At 36.0% G+C, this 18,760-nt stretch overlaps 2 protein-coding genes across 4 annotated transcripts; one reads left to right on the forward strand and one right to left on the reverse strand.

Annotated features, from left to right (window-relative positions):
- Positions 1-11: 11 nt before the first annotated feature.
- LOC114282517 (uncharacterized) lies at positions 12-7,490 on the forward strand. Of its 3 annotated transcripts, none has more exons than XM_028225212.2 (4): positions 12-330; positions 460-2,117; positions 2,548-3,635; positions 7,227-7,490. In XM_028225212.2, exons 2-4 carry the CDS (start codon positions 651-653, stop codon positions 7,342-7,344), a joined length of 2,673 nt encoding a protein of 890 aa, XP_028081013.2. In that variant the 5' UTR covers positions 12-330; positions 460-650; the 3' UTR covers positions 7,345-7,490. The 3 variants fall into 3 exon arrangements, with proteins under 3 accessions (XP_028081013.2, XP_082775112.1, XP_028081014.2); XM_028225213.2 differs by having other exon boundaries at positions 45-330; positions 599-2,117; XM_082918986.1 differs by having other exon boundaries at positions 17-2,117.
- A 5,063-nt stretch (positions 7,491-12,553) lies between these two features.
- On the reverse strand, positions 12,554-15,281 carry LOC114282516 (CBL-interacting protein kinase 2). The gene is made up of 2 exons (XM_028225211.2): positions 15,110-15,281; positions 12,554-14,504 (listed from the first exon to the last, which is right to left on the reverse strand). The coding sequence occupies exon 2, from the start codon at positions 14,071-14,073 to the stop codon at positions 12,676-12,678; it is 1,398 nt and encodes a 465-aa protein (XP_028081012.2). The 5' UTR covers positions 14,074-14,504; positions 15,110-15,281; the 3' UTR covers positions 12,554-12,675.
- Positions 15,282-18,760: the final 3,479 nt, after the last annotated feature.

Raw genomic sequence — 18,760 nt, forward strand, 5'->3', positions numbered from 1 at the left:
CCAACATCCAAAGCTTGAAACTCAACCGGTCCAGACCCACTCCTATGGTTCAGTGTTTTCCTATATATAACACGATCTCAACCAACCTTCGTTTTCTTCTTCATGTTTCTCTCTCTTATCTTTTTATACGTTTTCTCTCTCATCAAATCATCATCATCATCGTCACAGCTTCTCCTTCTTCTTCTTCTCTCTCTCTCTCTCTGGTGCAAAAGTACGAACAGTAGCAACCACCACCGTCTCCGAGCCGACTCCGCCGCCACCATCACCGTCGTCTTGTTCTTCGGCGCCACCGCCGAATCTCCGAAATTTTGGTCAATGGACGTCCAATCTGTAAGTCTCCTAATCCCATTCGATTGTTTATTCGTTTCGTCTTCACTAGGTTTCGGAGGAGCTTCCTCACACGAAACTCAAGCTCACTGTTCTGATTAATCTTCGATTTTATTACCATTTGAAAACTAGGTCGAATTACACAACTCGCGTTGTTAGGGTTTGGAAAGGGTTGTTTTTTTGGTTGGAAATTTGCGATTCGGGGAATAACGTAGGGTTAGGGTTTTTTATTGGAGATTGAACAGCTGTGATTGTTTGATTTGATTTTTAGGGTTTGTAAAAATTTTGGTGATACGGGGAAGATAGGTGTGGGTTAGAGGATAATGTGTATACTGTGCGTAATTCAGAAGTGGTCTCGACGGGTTGCTACCATGCTTCCATGGTTAGTAATTCCAATGATTGGCCTGTGGGCCTTGTCTCAACTGTTGCCACCTGCTTTCCGGTTCGAAATCACGTCGCCGAGGTTGGCTTGTGTGTTCGTGTTGTTGGTTACCTTGTTCTGGTATGAGATATTGATGCCACAGTTGTCTGCTTGGCGGGTACGAAGGAACGCCCGGCTTAGAGAGAGGAAGAGGTTTGAGGCGATTGAAATGCATAAGCTTCGGAAGACGGCAACACGGAGGTGTAGGAACTGTTTGACACCATATCGGGATCAGAACCCTGGTGGGGGACGGTTTATGTGTTCCTATTGTGGGCATATTTCAAAGAGACCTGTCTTGGACCTCCCTGTACCCCCTGGATTGGGGCTCTCAAATTCTGGGATTTTGAAGGATTTGGTTGGCAAAGGTGGGAAGATATTAAATGGGAAGGTGTGGTCTGATAATGGTTGGATTTGCGGTCAAGATTGGTTAGAGAATGGTAATTGGGTCAGTGGGTCTTTTACTGGGAAGTCTAGTTATTGGCGAAAGAGTGGGGGCGGGTTTTTCAGTGATGATACCCATTGTATGGCAGAGAAATCTTATTCACGGATTGTTATTTTTGGCTGCAAGATATTGACAACTTTTTTCTTGAGCATTGGATGGCTCTGGAGAAAGATAACTAGGGTTAGTTCATCTGGAGATGATGCTTCATCAGATGCAGAACACAAGGCGATGTTGGCTAAGCGAGGAGAAAATGGGGTGAATTATGAGAGCAGAGGAGAGAAAGCTCGCAGAAAAGCTGAAGAGAAGAGACAGGCCAGGCTAGAGAGGGAGCTATTGGAGGAGGAGGAGAAAAAGCAGAGGGAGGAGGTTGCAAGATTGGTGGAGGAACGTAGGAGGCTGAGGGATGAGAAGATGGAGGCGGAGAAAGATCATGGCAGAGTTTCAAATGCTGCCAGGGGAAAAGACAGTAAGAAGGAAGCAGAGAAAAAGCGCGAAGAAAGAAGGAAGGAAAAAGACAAATGGTCTAGTAAAAGCAACTCAGATGCTGAGGAACTGGAAAAGAGAGCAGGTAAGGAAAGTGAGCGGAAACGGGAGTTTGACAGGAAGAGTGATACTGATCGACAGGAATATCATAGAACCAGCACAGAAAGTGCCAAAAATTATAGCATAGAAATGGCTCATGGGATTAAGGGTACTAGTGCAAACAATTATAGCCGGGCAAATGCTGGAACACGATACCTGGACCGCATGAGGGGTACTTTTTTATCTTCATCTAAAGCATTTAGTGGAGGCAATTTATTTGGAAAGGGTGTTAATACTTCTGCTACTGTTTCAAGAGATCATGTCAACACTTTTGCTAATAGGAGAGAATTAGCTCAGCCTGGGAAGGCAAATATGAATGGGGATGATAAGACTATCAACCGTCCTGTAAGTTATCTTACTGCTTATAGATAGTTACTTTTTTTGGTTTAGTCACATATATAATATTTTCATTGGCTATCTTTAAATAGTTGTTGAACTACTTAAGTGATTTCTTAGTATTCTGCGATTTATATACATAATGTCCATCATTCTCCAAATATGGTAGACATGAATGCAATGTTAGGAATTATAATCCATCTTGGCATGTGCACGCATTTATTTGTTGGATGTTATATTTTAAACAACTGGATATAGCATTACATTCTGAATTAACTTTTTTTTTGCCACCGCATGAATTTTGGGATGATTCCCCTTTAGGGATTTCATGATCTATGAGCCAATAGACTAAATTATATGATAGCGTAGTTTAACCATAGCATGTTGGTGATAATGAACTTAGCTTTGCTTTATGTTTGTGCTGGACTGTTTACTGCAGGTGCTCATTGAACCACAACCAACAGCCCCTAAAAAATCGTGGCAACAATTATTTACCCGCTCATCAGCTGTTCCTCTAGCCACTAACTCGAATGTCATAAGTAGACCAAATGGGAAGTCCCAAGCAGAAATTCAAAGCCCTCCCTTTTCTGGTCACTCATGTTCTGGACAATCATATGATAACCCCATTAATTTTGGACTGCCATCACCATTTACTTTATCTACCTTTCCTTACGTATCAACAAGTAGTAGTACAGTTCCTCCATTAACATCTGAAGTCATGTTTCCTCGAATTGGAGAAGCACCTCGTGATTTTTTACCGGAAGAGTCTGACATTTTTGAAGATCCATGTTATGTTCCTGACCCAGTATCTTTGCTTGGGCCAGTTTCAGAGTCATTGGATAATTTTCAGTTAGATGTTGGCCCTGGATTTGCAACAGACATGGGACTGGACAAGCCACGTGCTTTAAAGAACATGTGTGCAGCTGAAGGGAACAGGCCATCGCCAATTGAATCTCCGTTGTCACGGATTCGAGTCTTTGACGAAAGGCATTCTAATTCTAATCGATTTCCAAGTACACCCAAGGCCCAGGATATGCAGACTTCGCCGATGGATGATTCAAATAATGCAAATGAGAAGGGAACATGGCAGATGTGGAGTACTTCTCCTCTTGGTCAAGATGGTCTAGGTTTGGTGGGTGGCCCAGGTTTGGTAGGTGGCCCAGCCAATTGGCTATTACCTGCAGAACTGAACAGGTCAAACAAGGAGGATATGGTGCATCCTATGTCTCAAAAGACTATGGCATCACTTTTCACAAAAGATGATCTAACCCCTTCTGGCACTCATTCTCCTCAGAAGGTTTTCGTTGGCAATTGCCAAAATGGCGGAATCTTTGCTACTTCTGTTCCTGGTTCTACTGATGATCCTTGGTCATCAAAAACTTTATTTGGACCAATGCCAGGCAGTGAAGGCCATTTCTCTCTTAAGCCACAGGAGGAGACCTCTCAGAATGAAATGATGTATGGGAGTCCCACTTCATCTGCAGTTAACCCTCCATTTGAATTTTCTCCAGGCAATTGTTGGGCCAAGTAAGTGATCTACTCTGATTATTGTCTATCTCAATCTGTGATTGTCTTTTTGAGTAAATGGGACAAAAGAAGTATGTTATTTGCCTTTTTTGGTTATTTCTGAAACATTTTTAGGGGTTGAGTGAGTATCTATGTTGCTTCCTTTCTGTATTAGCGAGCCTTGAGCAAGAACTTGTGATCTTTTCTGTGTACAGCAATATAATGCATTCTAGTGGAAACTTTGATTCCACAATGTGTAGAAATTAAAAAAAAAAAAAAGAACATCTAACCGTTGTCTTTTCTTCTTAGAAGAAAGTGGGGGAATTAATGGTTCTAAATTTATTTTCATGGATCTCAGATTCTTACTGTCTTCTTCCCTGCTGCTGGCCTTACTTACAGCTCTAATATATATGGTGTGGGTTTACATACATACCCATCCTACTGCCACAAAATTTACTGGTGCTACTTATCAGCCCTTATGCTATGCCTTTTTTAATTGATACATACAAATCCACAACCCAAAAAAATATTTGTGATATGGTCTATGAAGCACGGACACGGACACGGACACGGATACGGATACGGATACAGACACGGACACGGACACGGACACTGACACGGGACACGGTAATTTCCAAAAAATGGGGACATGGACACGGCGGGGGACACGGTCATTTTATTTTTTTATTTTTATATATTTTTATGTGTTATGTAGATTCATATTACATTCATTTTAAATCAAAATTAACAAACACTAATATAGTAACATTAATTCAATAAATGTAAGAGATGCAAAAGATTCAACATCCAACATCCAACAATAAATGAACTAAACATTTTTCCTATTAATTAATTAACATTAACATGAGAAGGATTAAAAAAAAAAAAAAGAGTTTACATACTGTATATATATATATATATAAACTTATAATTAATTTTTTTAAAAAAAACTACAGTTTTAGATATATAAACATATAATTACAAAAAAAAAAAAAAAAAAATTAAAAATCTTACATATATATAAATTTATATATAAAGGGATAAAGAAATAAAAATCAAAATAACTTATATATAAACCTATAAATAAATAAAAATTAAAATAACTCTTACATATATATATATATATATATATAAAAATAAAAAAATAAAAATCAGTTCCCTCAGTCGAAAACAGACCACAGAGAGAGAGAGAGAGAGAGCGAAAGAGAAAGAGACAGAGGGCTTACCTTCGAAGTCGATTGGATTGAAGGTCAAAGACAACTGGATCGACAGAAACAGAGGCTGAGACAACTTGATCGGAGGTCTTCGGAGGGCTTCGATCTACTTCGCAGGGTTTCGACTGAGAGAGAGCTTCGATCGACTTCGGGCTTCGACTGAGAGAGAGAGCTTCGATCGACTGAGAGAGGGCGTCGACTCAGAAGGTCTTCGCAGGTTCACTCTATTTCGACTCCCTCAGTTTTTACTTTTTAAATATTACAATTTGACCCCAAATACATATAACAAATTCAGAAAAGAGCCCCGCCGTGTCCCCTAGCGTGTCCAAATGTAGGCACGCGTGTCCCCGCCGTGGCCCCTTCCAAAAAAAACATTAAATTAAAGGGACACACCATCTGGCGTGTCCCGTAAGTGTCCCCGGCATGTCCGCGTGTCGGACACCGCCACGGCACTAATTTTGGAGTGTCCATGCTTCATAGGATATGGTGACTTAGCACCTTCTGTCTCATCTCTAAAATTTCTATGCATGTCATCACAAGAACCAAGGCATGACGTATCTCACCCAGGGAATTCTACATTGGAGAGATATTGCTGTGTGATGCCAAAAATGTATCATTGTTAGTTCATGGTTAAAAAATTCATGCAACTTTAATTTCATCTTCTTTAGTAGAATTTTACTGGTACAACAGGTATTTAATAACCAACTATCCATGTGGAGCACAAAGACGATTTCATTTGAAATTATGCATGTCTTCACTTCTATCCAACTAATTTGAAATTCATTGCTGATATCTGTGTATATATTATTCGCAAAATTTGTGCATAGCCATGTATATATATGTGTGTGTGTATGTAACAAAGAGCGAGGGGAGGGGCTAGGAGGTTACATAAAAAATCTATATATATGTATATTAAAAAAGGCACTAAAGGGTTGCAAAACCTGTTCGGGGGGTTAACATATAAGGAAATGCTAACCACTACTCAATCCACTGGGGTGTTGGTTAATGTTGGTATATGTGTAAAAATGTATTCAAATAAGTATTAAGTGTATGAAATTTTGTGCAAGTCATTATGTGTAAGTTTTCAGTATGAATTTTTTGTTTGTATATCACTACTGTTAAATGTTAAAAACCATTGTGCTGTAATGGTTCACAGTAAGAAGTTATGAATGCAACCCAATCAACCAAAGTTTGGATTGACAGTTGCATGCCACATAGAAGGGAAGTTTAGCAAATCAATGAAGTTTGAAAGAAACATGTATATTAATGACGGTTCTTTTTGATTGTGTATGTAACATTATCTTATAAAGGAGAAACCAGTGTGCATCCCTTTGATACATTTCATCTTTCTAGTTTGTATATGTAACATAAGACTTACAAAATTAACATATTTATCCAAAATTTATGACCACTGTGTTTCGAATCTGACTACACTCACCTCCTTAATCTTAGAATTGCTTAATGCTTATGCTTGAACCGATTGAAAATGTGTGCAACATGGTGTATGCAATTGAATGGGATGTGATGCATAAATTGCATCAAGAGAAATCATATACGAGATATGCTTTACAATTCTGACTATGCTTACCTTTTATATCTTGAACTTGCATCTCATTGCTGTCAAGGTTGTTAAAATTGGGATCCTAGATAGGATCATTGGGAGGGACTTGTGGATCGGATCGTAGAATCGGATCAAAGATCGTAAGTTTCTAGTTTTAATGTAAAATAAAAAAATAATTATAAAATCATTAAAGAAAAATGATTAATTTGATATAATGCATCTTTTATGTTATCATAAATTAGAAGAGATGTTTGTAGAAAGAATTTATAGCCTCATTTCTTATATAGTTTTACACATATACATGTATATAAGAAATAAATAATAAGAAATTTTTTTTGGTAAGATCGGGATCGTAGTAGAATTAGGATCGTAGCGCAATTCTACATGATTTTATGACTAGGATCGTAGTCACTTTAAGATCCTAGTGCAATCCGGATCATTTGGCCCAATTAGAGTCGTATGATCCGGATCGAGATTTTGATAACCATGATTTCCGCTTCTTGTATGAAAGTAACTTCTGAAGTGAGACAAATTTTACCATGTTAGAGAGCCATAAAAGCACTGCTCTTTCTCATTTTTGGATATTGGTTTTGAAAGTGAATTATAGAACCTTTTCTTATTCTAGTAGGCTGTGATAATCATGCTAAAATTTTCTTCACAATTGTAGTAGCTTGACGAGGTAATATCAATCTGGTATATTAGTGCATTTGGTGCTTGGTTCAGTTTGTTTAGGTTTTGTTTGTCTGCCATCTGCTATATTCAATCGTTGAGCTTTTTCTTTCTTTGTGTTTAGAGTTCTTGTGGTAGTTATCTGATACGCTTGTTTTTGCGTGGCAGGAAGGAGTGGGCAGTGCAAGGTTCAGAGGAAGCCATCGGAAACTCATTGATCACGAGGCCTCATATTGGTGGCCTGTATTCCAATCCAGATGTGCAGTCACTTTGGTCATATGATTGATAAAAAGAAAAAGTGATGAGAGTTAATGTGGGACTTAAAAAATACACCTGTTCTGAAGAGGAAAAACAGCCTCTCTTGGAAGAGAGTTTAGAATACTGGATCAATGTATCTTCCTTCTCTTCTTTATAAGGGAGATTTACTTACAATAGCATGATAGGATTACACGTGGCATGCATGCACTAGTATATCAGGTAATATAGTTAACCGTCAGTTTTAATTATTTTTTTTCTAAACCCACCCCCCCCAAAAAAAAAAAAAAAAAAAAAAAAACACACACACACATACACAACCTGTTTCATTTTTGCTTTTTTTGTCTGCTAGGGGGAGGGGTTTGTCTGCTTCTAGGGATATGTATGGATCACAGTATGCCAAGGGAAAGTAAAAGAAAAGGGGAAACACTAGAACAGAATGAAGTGAAACAAGCTCAATTGATTTCTTTTCATTTTTCTTTCTTTGATAAACCCAAGATTCAAACATATCACAAGGGACAATTTAATGCAGTCCTGCTCTTAGTTTTCTAGCTCTGATGTGCTGTTGAATGTATAGATGCGGATTGACATGAACAATTGCGGATATACTTACAGTTATTAGTTAACATACATTTTCAAACTTACTCGGTAAACTTCTTGTAAATTTTTTGGGAGATATCTCTCCCCAACCAGGCTAGTGATCTAGAGTTCTATGAATTGTAGTTGTCATTATCTGTGTTCATGCTGAGTGTTTGGCAGTCTCTCGAGAAAGGTGTGTAGCTGTCTCTCTCAGGATGAAATGACATTCAGTGTCTTAACAAAGTATTTATGATACTTGGCCTGACTAAGTATAGGGGAGGAATCGGTCTTTTAAGTCCAAAATAAGATGTTCATAGCTCATAGTGAATTGTTGACATAGCGAGTTCTTCCTTTATGTCGTCTTTTCTCTAGTTAAGTTAACCCATCGTGGTGTAGGCAAGTCCAGTTTTACTTACATTCTGTGTAAAGTTCTGAAATAAATGCAATAAACCAACCAAGACGATAAGATGCTGTTTGGTAACATTTACATTTTCAGTTTTCTGTTTATATTTACAAAAGTTTTAAAAATTGAAATAAAAACTTGTTTGGTAGGATTTTTGATTTATAAATAAGTGGTCTTAATTTATAAATTTAGCCAAAAAATGAAAACACAAAATGTGTTTTCGTTTTGAGTTTTGAGTTTTTTTTTTTTTTACTACCCAACACTAGTCACCATCCGTCACCATTTTCCACCACCATCTTCAACTACCACCACTCATCACCCACCTGCCACTACCACCCACTAGCCACCACCCCTCGTCGCCGCCACCGCCACCACCACCTACCATCCACCCGCCACTACCATCCACCGCCCGCCACCTACTTGCCACCGCCACTCACCACTTACCTGCCACCACCATCCACCACATGCCACCACCTATCACCCACCACCAGCCACCCGCCACCACCCGCTACCACCACCACCCGCCACCGTCACCCATCCACCCATCACCACCACTACCACCACCCGCCATCACCCACCACCACCCGCCTTCCGCCACCTACTTGCCACCACCACCCGCCTTCCGCCACCTACTTGCCACCACCACCCATCACCACCATCCACGCGCTACCACCTACCACTCGCTACCGTCACCCACCCACCCACCATCACTACCCACCCGCCACCACCGACCACCACCCGCCATCTGCTATCCACCTGCCACCACCACCACCACCTACCACCACCTACTCGCTACCACCCATCACCCGCCACCGTCATCCACCCGCCACCACCACCACCACCACCACCCACTCGCTACCACCCGCCACCGTCACCCACCCATCCACCACCACCACCCACTCGCCACCACCCACCACCACCAGCTACCCACCACCCACCGTCACCACTTTCCACCACCGTCTTTCGCCGCCACTTGTCATTTCTCACTCTTTTTTATATTTTAATTTTTTTTTTTTAAATATTTTGTCAATTACCAAACGCGTTTGAAGTTTATGTTTTTCTAAAAATAAACAAAAATCAGTTTATAAAACTTTTGTAAATATAAACTGAAAATGTAAACTTTACCAAACACACCCAGTAAATAAAATTGTAGATCAGAGAATGATGCCCTATTACATAACATTTGGTTGTACAAAAGGGTGACACATGTAATATACATTCATAAATAGTATATCTTGAATCTACAGCATGTGTTACCAAGCAGTAATAATGTAACAAAAGCTAATAGATAATTATATGCCTTAGGGGCTTACATAGTTCTAAGTCAAGATTTAGGTACATCAAAAGTGTGTCTGTAGCTCAATATAAGTAAAGTCTTAGGTTTGTACAAAAATGAACACAAAATAAATAAACAGAGCTTTTAGCATATCGCAAGTACCTGAAAATGATTTTTTCCAAATAGGGTGAGTCAAAGTCCAATAAAAATAATCTAACACAATATATAAATCTTAATAAAGATATGAGGATAATATGCATATACAAAGTCATTGATAAATCGTTTCGTAATTCTTTTGCAAACCATGCGGTACCAAGTATATATATATATATATATATATCAATTCATGAAATTAGTTTCATTTCATTCAGACAACCAAGCTGAGAATACAACTTAATAGGTTTCCAACCAGTACAACCATCATACCATCACTTCTATTTACCATTTTACGGATATTTTGTCCGCGGGAATTGGCACGCATGTATACTCATGATTTCGACATTTTTACCCTAGACACTCCAGCCAACTTTATTCGATGGAGTATATCTCTTTTCTTCTTCCAAATATGGAGTATATCCCATTTCTTCTTCAAAACATCATACATTTACAATGTATTAAAGATGTGACAACACTCCATGCAAATGGATGAGAAAATTAGTTTCAATTTACTTAATTCTCATGCAATTTCTACAACAATCATAGTTATCTTCCATCGATAGCTCAAAACAAATATTTCTAAACAGATATACAATCTCCAAGACAGATAAATTATCCAAAGTCTATAGGTGAGTGATAATACATATCTAGCTCCACCATTTATATAAACATCCATCCAATTTCACATTTTCATCATCAATTTCATTTATTTATACAAAATGAATATTTGGGACATTTAGGGCAAAATTCATTTTCTTCCAAAATTCAATCCAAAGATCAAAATCAACAATTTGTTTGCAACTTAATTTCAATTCCACCCCCACAACCATTTTTCATACAATCATTTGAAAACTCCTCTTTTGATTTTAATCCAAAACCCTAGATTTATTCCAAAATTCTCCAGAACCACAACATTGTTTATGAAAAACAAATAACTAAGTTAAAATCATAAAAGAGTGTAGAAAATTCCTACCTCAAAGTTAGAAGACAAGCAAGACAAGGAAAGAACTCGGATGAAGCCAAAACTCAACTCTATTCGAATGAAAACATAACTCTTGAGATGCTCTACCTTTTTAACAAAAATTTATGGATAGAGAAACTACTAAATCTAGGTGAAAATGTAGAGAGATGGGGAGTTTTAGAGAGAGAAGCTCTAGGTCTAGGGTTTTGAAATGTTTGAGAGAAAGAGAGAGAATGATGGAAAAGTGAGAACAAATGGCCTGATCATAAACTGATATACGCACAGTTCGCTAGAGCGCAAGAAGCGACGCTTGAGCGTCCAGACACAACAAGTTGTTCTGCTCGAGCACAAGAAGTGATGCTCAAGCGCAGAATACACATTTTCAGTAGTTTTGTAGATAGCAGACCAACGCTCGAGCACAAAAATGGTCGCTCAAGCACACGACTGCTCAAGCGTAGGAAACACTCTTCCAGTAGTTTTGCAAGCCTGCAAAAGTATAGAGAGTTCACAAAGCCTGCTCAAGCGCAAGAAGTAACGCTTGAGCGTAGGAGCAAAATTCTGGGCAATAAAAATTTGAAAACCAAGCTACCAACCTATTCTAAATGCAAACAATACAACCCAATAGCCAAACTAAAGAAAATATAAGGGACGTAAGAAATGAACAACAATACGAAACCATGAAACCCGAATCCAAAATACAAATTTGGTTGGGTCGGGTCGGATCTAAACCAAAATCACTATACTTTGCAATTGAGCCAATGAGTCCTAAGCTCGAAAGGAGAAGGCTCCGTATGTATGTTTTGTTTTTGGCTTGGTATGGTTCACAATCACATTTAAGGAAAATTGATAATTAAAGACATGATAAGATATAGAAAAAAATGTTTGATGGAACTCTTTCCCCAAGTCCTAAAAAATCACTGCATTATGTTTCGCAAATGTGGGCCTAGTGAAATTTTTTTAAATTGTATTTAGAAGCATCCAAGTGTGACGCTTATATTTTGGTGCGATATTATCATTCCCATAAAATAATGTCCCAAACATTATTATGGTTTCAATTCACCAAATAGTTCACTATGATTGTAATATGTCCAAATATAACATAACTAAGTAGGTGTGGAGATTACACTCAAGATTTTAAGTCTAATACGGCCAAGCAATCACGAGTTTTTTGCCATGCAAAACAATATTTCATTGATGCTTGTTGGGGCCATGTGGGGTGCAAACAAGATCCACAAAACTGCATGTCAAAAAGTAAGGATTTTGCTTCCCTCCAATGCTGTTGGCCTATAGGGGTGCAACTTAGGCTCATGATAATTTAAATTATTCATCTTTGTAAGGCATATTAAAAAGATATTTACAAAAATAATTAGATTGATCGCATACAGAACCCATTGTGACAGAAGCTTATGCACTATGACTGCCCTCAGAAGGCCTCCAAACAAATTTTTTGAAGAAACAACCATGAACTTCGAACTGTCAGACCAAACTTAACTAATCTACTTCTTTATGCGTATAGATTATACATGGAATATCCAGTGAACTTCAAGTTACAATACATCTCTAAGCACCAACACAGTTATACATGTCAAGTTCAATACATAATCTTCTAATTGTCACGAAGATAAAACTTCCAAGAACAGAATGGTAAACAAAGATACAAAAGTGCACACTACAATTTACAATCAGCCTACTAATGCTGTGTTTGGTTGGAGTTTTTGAGGTGGGATTTGGAAAAGGAATGAGAAATGTAATCCTATTTATGTTTGGTTATAATAAAAAATATATGGGAAAAGAAAGGGGGTGAGAAATAAATAAAGAAATAGGATACCTTTTAAGACATCAATTCTATTTTATAACCAACACAACCAAACATAGTTGGGATTTGAAATTCTATTAATTCTTTCTCCTTTTCCTTTCATTTCCATTTCCCTTTCCATTTCCCTTCCCAAATCCCCCAACCAAACACAGCGTAAAGGAACTTTATTTGTTATGGAATCTGAGGTGAAACATCTAGCGATGGGTGCTCTTGAGAGGGCTGTTGCAGCTCTGGTTGATTTTCTTGCTGCTGCTGGGATCGCAGCTGATCGCCATGCCAAGTCCATACAATGTCTTCAAGTGCCGGCCTTATGTCCTGCTTCATCATCTTCTGATACTCCAATGTATCTCCACCGGTCTTTTTCACCTCCACCAAATGAAATGTTGGAGTGACCTCAAAGATCTCTGCGTCAATAGATAACACGCCTTTCCTTCCTTCCTCTGATCCAGCCAATTTCAACAGCCCTCCATCTTTCTTTGTTACTTTAAGCTTCAAATGCTTGGCTATGTCCTCCAACTTCGAAATAATGGTCTTGGCAGTCTTCCTAGAAGTGAACCGCTCTTCTTTCTTTCGCTCATTTTCCTCAAACAAACCAGACAAGTCAAAGCCTGCTGAGAACGAGATGATATCAAAAGCATTCAAGTTACTAGGCCTTGCCAATTCTTGCTTTGCCTCTGCTGCAGTGCTGCTATCACCAACCACTGCTTCGACATCATGACTAGCTGGTTCTTTCCCCTTCATTTCAATTCTCACAGGTTTTAAGCCTTTTCGAAACCAAGAACTTTCCATGATTTTGGCAATGGATATTCGTGTATTTGGGTTTGGGTCAAGCATTTTTGACACCAGCCTACGTACTTCAGGGGAGAACCAATTAGGGAATTTGAAATCTGCCTTACCAATCTTCCTATACATTTCCATCAGATTTGAATCATGGAATGGAAGATAACCAGCCAGTAGAACATACAAGATGACCCCACAGGACCATATATCGGCTTTCGATCCATCATACCCTTTTCTGTTGATCACTTCAGGAGCAACATAGGCCGGTGTTCCACAGGTTGTGTGGAGCAACCCATCTTGACGCTTAGATTCAGCAAGGGCACTTAATCCAAAGTCTGAAACTTTTAGATTCCCATTCTCATCTAATAGTATGTTCTCTGGTTTCAAATCCCGGTGATAAACACCTCTACTGTGGCAGAAATCAACAGCACCAATCAGCTGTTGGAAATATTTCCTTGCAAGATCCTCCCTTAGCTTCCCTTTCGCTACCTTGTCAAAGAGTTCACCGTCTTTGACATATTCCATGACAAAGTAAATTTTGGTTTTGCTAGCCATGACTTCATAAAGCTGCACGATATTTGGGTGTCGAACCATCCTCATTACAGAAATCTCTCGCTTGATCTGCTCAAACATCCCAACCTTCAAAACCTTCTCTTTGTCAATCATCTTAATAGCCACACTCATGCCAGTTTCAAGGTTCCTCGCATGGTGAACCTTGCCAAACGTTCCTTGGCCCAACAATTTCCCTATTTCATACCGGTGCATCAACACACTCCCTTTATTTTCCATCTGAAGTCACAAAAACTATTCAGACTAATCTAATACACAATTAGTATGCTATTTTCTCGAGCTAAACCAATATATGCAATATAGCTTTCTACCATGAAGGAATCCATTTAAAGATTATACAAGTTCAACCATCCTCACAAAGGTTGTGATATGACAGGAGTTGTGCCCTAAAATATTTATCCCCAGTAGGCATCTGAGAAGCTATATGTCCAATCTCATCAAGAACAAATAAGGGTAGCTCAAATGGAGCTTCCTCATCAAACTCTGCGAAAAAGACCTTAGCTCTCAAGCACATCTTACAGCATTCCCTGGCTTTGTAATAAACCACAGAATACCGGAGAAGATGGTTGAGTTTCAAAATTGTATCTTTACCGAAACAGTTGAAAATCGGGTCTCAAATTGGTTTAAAGCTTTGATTCTCCGATGTTCACCTGAAAAAAAATGAAAGCTTTGCTTAACTTTGGAGAAGAAAAGAACCATAGGATGTATCACTTATTTTTATAAAACACAAATTTTAGATAATTCAGAATAGGGCTTCCCAAAAAAGCTAAAGAATCAGCATTAAAAAAAAAAAAAAAATGGAACTTCAATTATAGAGTAAACTACTTTTTGAAAAATAATGACAGACACTTGGCAAACTAGAAAAAAGGAAAAAAATAAAAATAAAAAGGAAATCAAACGAACAGAAATATCTGTTTGGTTGCCGAGAAAGATGAGGAATTTGGTTTCCAACCAGAGAAACTCAGCTCCACCAAATTAAGCAACTCAGTTTTGCCGAGTTGTTCGAGGTTTTCATTTCCGTTAATCTCAAACATCAAAGAGAAGGAAAAAAAAAAAAAGACCCAAGATTTAGAAATGCTAATTTTCGTTTCTTTTTCCTACCTTTTCTCGACAATCAAACACACACATAGACCTAAAATCAAAACTCAAAACTCAATATAAAGACAGCGAATTTATGCAGAAAACATGACTGAATGTGTAAAGGAATGCAAATCGAAATACTGTAGACAGGAATCGAATTGAGTTTCTGAATTACCTTTGAAATGAGGGACTCAAATTCAACTCTAAAATTTGTGATTAATAGAGAAGAAGCTAATGAAATAGAGAATGTGCTATCATGGTGACATATATAGACAGCAACTCCAAATTTATACAGGCTGGCTATTGAATAATCATCATTATTACCTTACTTTTTGATATTTTCAAGTGGCTGGATTTGCAAAAACATCCCTACTTCGTTTGTTATATTATACTCAAGAAATGTTATGTAAAATGTTTAATTTTCTTTATTGCACCGCAAATATAATAAATTTTTTTAATTTTTTTTTTCCCTTCCTTCTTTTGATGGATTGGATTATTCAGTCCAAAAATTGTGAGAGAGATTATAGGATTTACAGTGGAGTCCAGTGTTGTGAGACTTATAATCGCACAGTATTTAAATTAAACAATGTAATAAATTATAGAGAACTCAATTTAATTTAGTATCGCTATTCATTATTACCTACATGATCCTCCATTCCAAAATTTTCGTAAAGCCTAAGTTTTATGTATAGGTTATGGACTCCATATAATGGGTTTCCAAGCTTAGATTCAATGCTATCAATTTTTAATAATCCATTGCCTACAAAATTTAATATCTTGTGATTCATGTAATAGTTTTAAAAATAGAAAATGTTATGGATCCCAAATGATTTATCAAATTTTCTACCAAAACACAAACCCTTGTGTGGGTCCCACACCTCATGTGAGAGATTTGGTAAAAAAATTTATAAATCATTTAGAATCTCTAACATAACCTTTTAAAAATTTAGTCTCGTTAACACGTGCCTTAAGCAATAAACAATAATTTAACTTCCTCCAGGTGCATTAAAAATATAAATGTAGAAGTGAAATTAATTATGATGTTATTAAAGAGTTAATTTTTTTTCATATGTACATAAATACACCTGTTTTCATAAGTCTATTTTTTTAATTACTATTGCATATGATAAAAAAATAATTAAAAAAAAAAACTATACTATACTATATATATATTAACGGTTCTAATATAGTGACAACTCCACCAACATTTATGAAAGTATTGTTGGAAAAATTTTAGTTCAAAAATATTTTTATTTGATTTAATTTTTAGAATTTGTATTTAGAATTTATTTTTAAAAAAATTATAAATTAGTTTGACAAAATTAAAAATAAATATATATTTGAATTTTAAAATATTAATTTATGTTCCAAAAAACTCATATGAAAATAATTTATGTTTGATTTTATTTTTTAAAAGTCACCAAACTAAATATTAATTTTAATTTTAATATTTTTTTGAAAAATATATTCCAAAAAGCTCAATCAATATATTTGTATATATGGAGTTTGATAAAATACACTTGAAGAATAAGTTAGTACTACTAATGAGGAGCACATCCAAATTGAAAATAATATAAAACATATTTGAAGGAAAAATGATATTTTGACCTTATTATTCTGAAAATTATTTCTATATAAAAGAAAAACAAAAATAAAAACAAAAAAAGAAAAACAACAAGGGTGTTTTGGTCTTATTAAAAAAATAATTATTTAATTTAGATATCATTTAAGTTTTTACAACTTCCTATAGTAGTGGGGATAGTTATACTTATTTAATATTTCTTTAACATATACCTTCGGGCATATGTTAACAAAAATTTTAAAATTTTCAATTCAATCTTTCGTTAAAAAAAATGCTGACAAACTAATTGAATTAGTTCAATTGGCCAACTTGTATACTTCAATGTGCTAAGGCAGGATAAATATTTAAAAAATTATAGCAACTTATGAAAAATGAATAACATATCTAAATTAGAATAATTGCTATTTTTTTTTTAAATTATAATTTTTGAATGGTCTAATTGACATTGTAATTTACCCCTACAACAAGGTCAATTGTGCATGTGCTGTGGTTTACTTTTATTTTTATTTGAACATTAGAGTGCTCTTTATTTTGAAGTAATTCAATTTTTTATTTTTCAATATTCACACTGTTGAAGGGAAGTACAACTACCAAAAGCTGGCGGTCTTTCCTTGTAGCAGCATCCAGTAGGGAAGTGACACGTAGGGATATACAATCACGTGGGTCCGAACATCAAACGACAAGCGTCAACTCCGTAAGTAGAGATATAAATTTCTAAATATATAACCATACACGTGCCCTCGTACGAGTTGCTGACGTTGCCACGCAATCGGACACGTCCCCCTTTTACACTGTAGTAATTAATGAGGAAAAATCCTATGATCGTAACCTACATATGTGCAGCTTCTAACGTCATACGAGAGATTTGATAAAAAATTTAATAAATTATTTAAGATTCATAACATAACTTATTAATAAGGGCCTTTAATTTTTATTAAAAATTAAATAAATACTCCATCCGTTCTAAAATAATGATCTCTTTTGGAGAATTTAATTTTTTTTTTGACAGTATAATTATTATATTTTTCAAATATTAATTTTTTAAAATTATCCTTTGATAATATATTTTTTTAGAAATATCAATTGTCATAATTGTACTTTTTGTATTATTAATGAATTTAAAATAAAGGTAAAATAGTAAATTCATATTATTTTATTTCTTAATAAGAGATTAATATTTTGGGACAATGAAAAATGAAATAAATGATTAATATTTGGGAACGAAGGGAGTAATAAAGAAAATCAATGAAACATTCCTCTCCAAGTTTGTGTAGTGTAATAGGAGCGGTCCAAAATGTTTATTTTTATTAGCTAAGATCCTCTCGATAAAATACCTTTGTGATTATATTAGAGAAATTTTGAATTTTTTTTTTTTTGCGTCAGGACCGAAATGGTTTTGGCGCGTACTAGTAATTGCTGCATGATATCGATTTTGCATCTTGAATATCAAAATGACGTCGTTTTGGTGCGTAGTACTAACTGCTACACATTCCATGTATCAGTATCCTCAAACCTGTGTAGTAGGAGATGTCCAAGATGTTTCTTTTTGTTAGCTAAGGTCCCTCGATAAAATTTCTCTATGATTACACTAAAGAAATTTCAAAATTTCTCTGTATCGAGGCCAAAATAGTATTGGCAGGCAGCAATATCCCTAAACCCGTGTAATAGAAGAGGTTCAAGATGTTTTCTTTTTATTAACTAAGGTCCCTTAATAAAAATTTTCTATAATTATACTAGAGAAATTTCAAAATTTCTGTGTCAAGGCCAAAATTTTTCTGACTCAAATTTTCTCGGTGAAAATGTTAAGAGACCTTAACTACTATAAAAATATTATATATTATTTACCATATAAAATTTTAATAAAAAAAATCCTTCCAAATAATATACAAACAAATATTATTCTTAAATTATAATAAATGTGATTACCAATTGTCTTTTTTTTTTTAATGCAAATTCTTAAAAGAATATAAAAGGCAAAAATATATTTTTTAATTTTTTTGGCTTCAGAGACACATCTTCTTTTAGGGAAATTATTCAATATTCTCGAAATACTATGTGTCTATACTCACTAACTAATCATCATTCAATATGCTCATTGTATTTTTCAATCACCCAATACAATATTTCACCTACCTACCTTTTCTATCAATTATAATATTATAAAATATTACATGTCTATACTCCAAAACTATTGAATAATTACCCCTCCTTTTGAGTGTTTTTACAAAAAAAATGCTTGAGAGC

This window comes from Camellia sinensis, chromosome 3 (assembly GCF_055761805.1).
Source record: "Camellia sinensis isolate YWXY chromosome 3, ASM5576180v1, whole genome shotgun sequence".
In the NCBI taxonomy this organism is placed as follows: Eukaryota; Viridiplantae; Streptophyta; class Magnoliopsida; order Ericales; family Theaceae; genus Camellia; species Camellia sinensis.

Excerpts from the sequence above, each read along its gene's own strand:
- LOC114282517 (XM_028225212.2), top strand. The coding sequence starts at position 651 with ATGTGTATACTGTGCGTAATTCAGAAGTGGTCTCGACGGGTTGCTACC. Across the intron at positions 2,118-2,547 it reads ATAAGACTATCAACCGTCCT|GTGCTCATTGAACCACAACC; the intron begins GTAAGTTATCTT and ends TGTTTACTGCAG. Across the intron at positions 3,636-7,226 it reads CCAGGCAATTGTTGGGCCAA|GAAGGAGTGGGCAGTGCAAG; the intron begins GTAAGTGATCTA and ends TTTGCGTGGCAG.
- LOC114282516 (XM_028225211.2), bottom strand. The coding sequence starts at position 14,073 with ATGGAAAATAAAGGGAGTGTGTTGATGCACCGGTATGAAATAGGGAAA.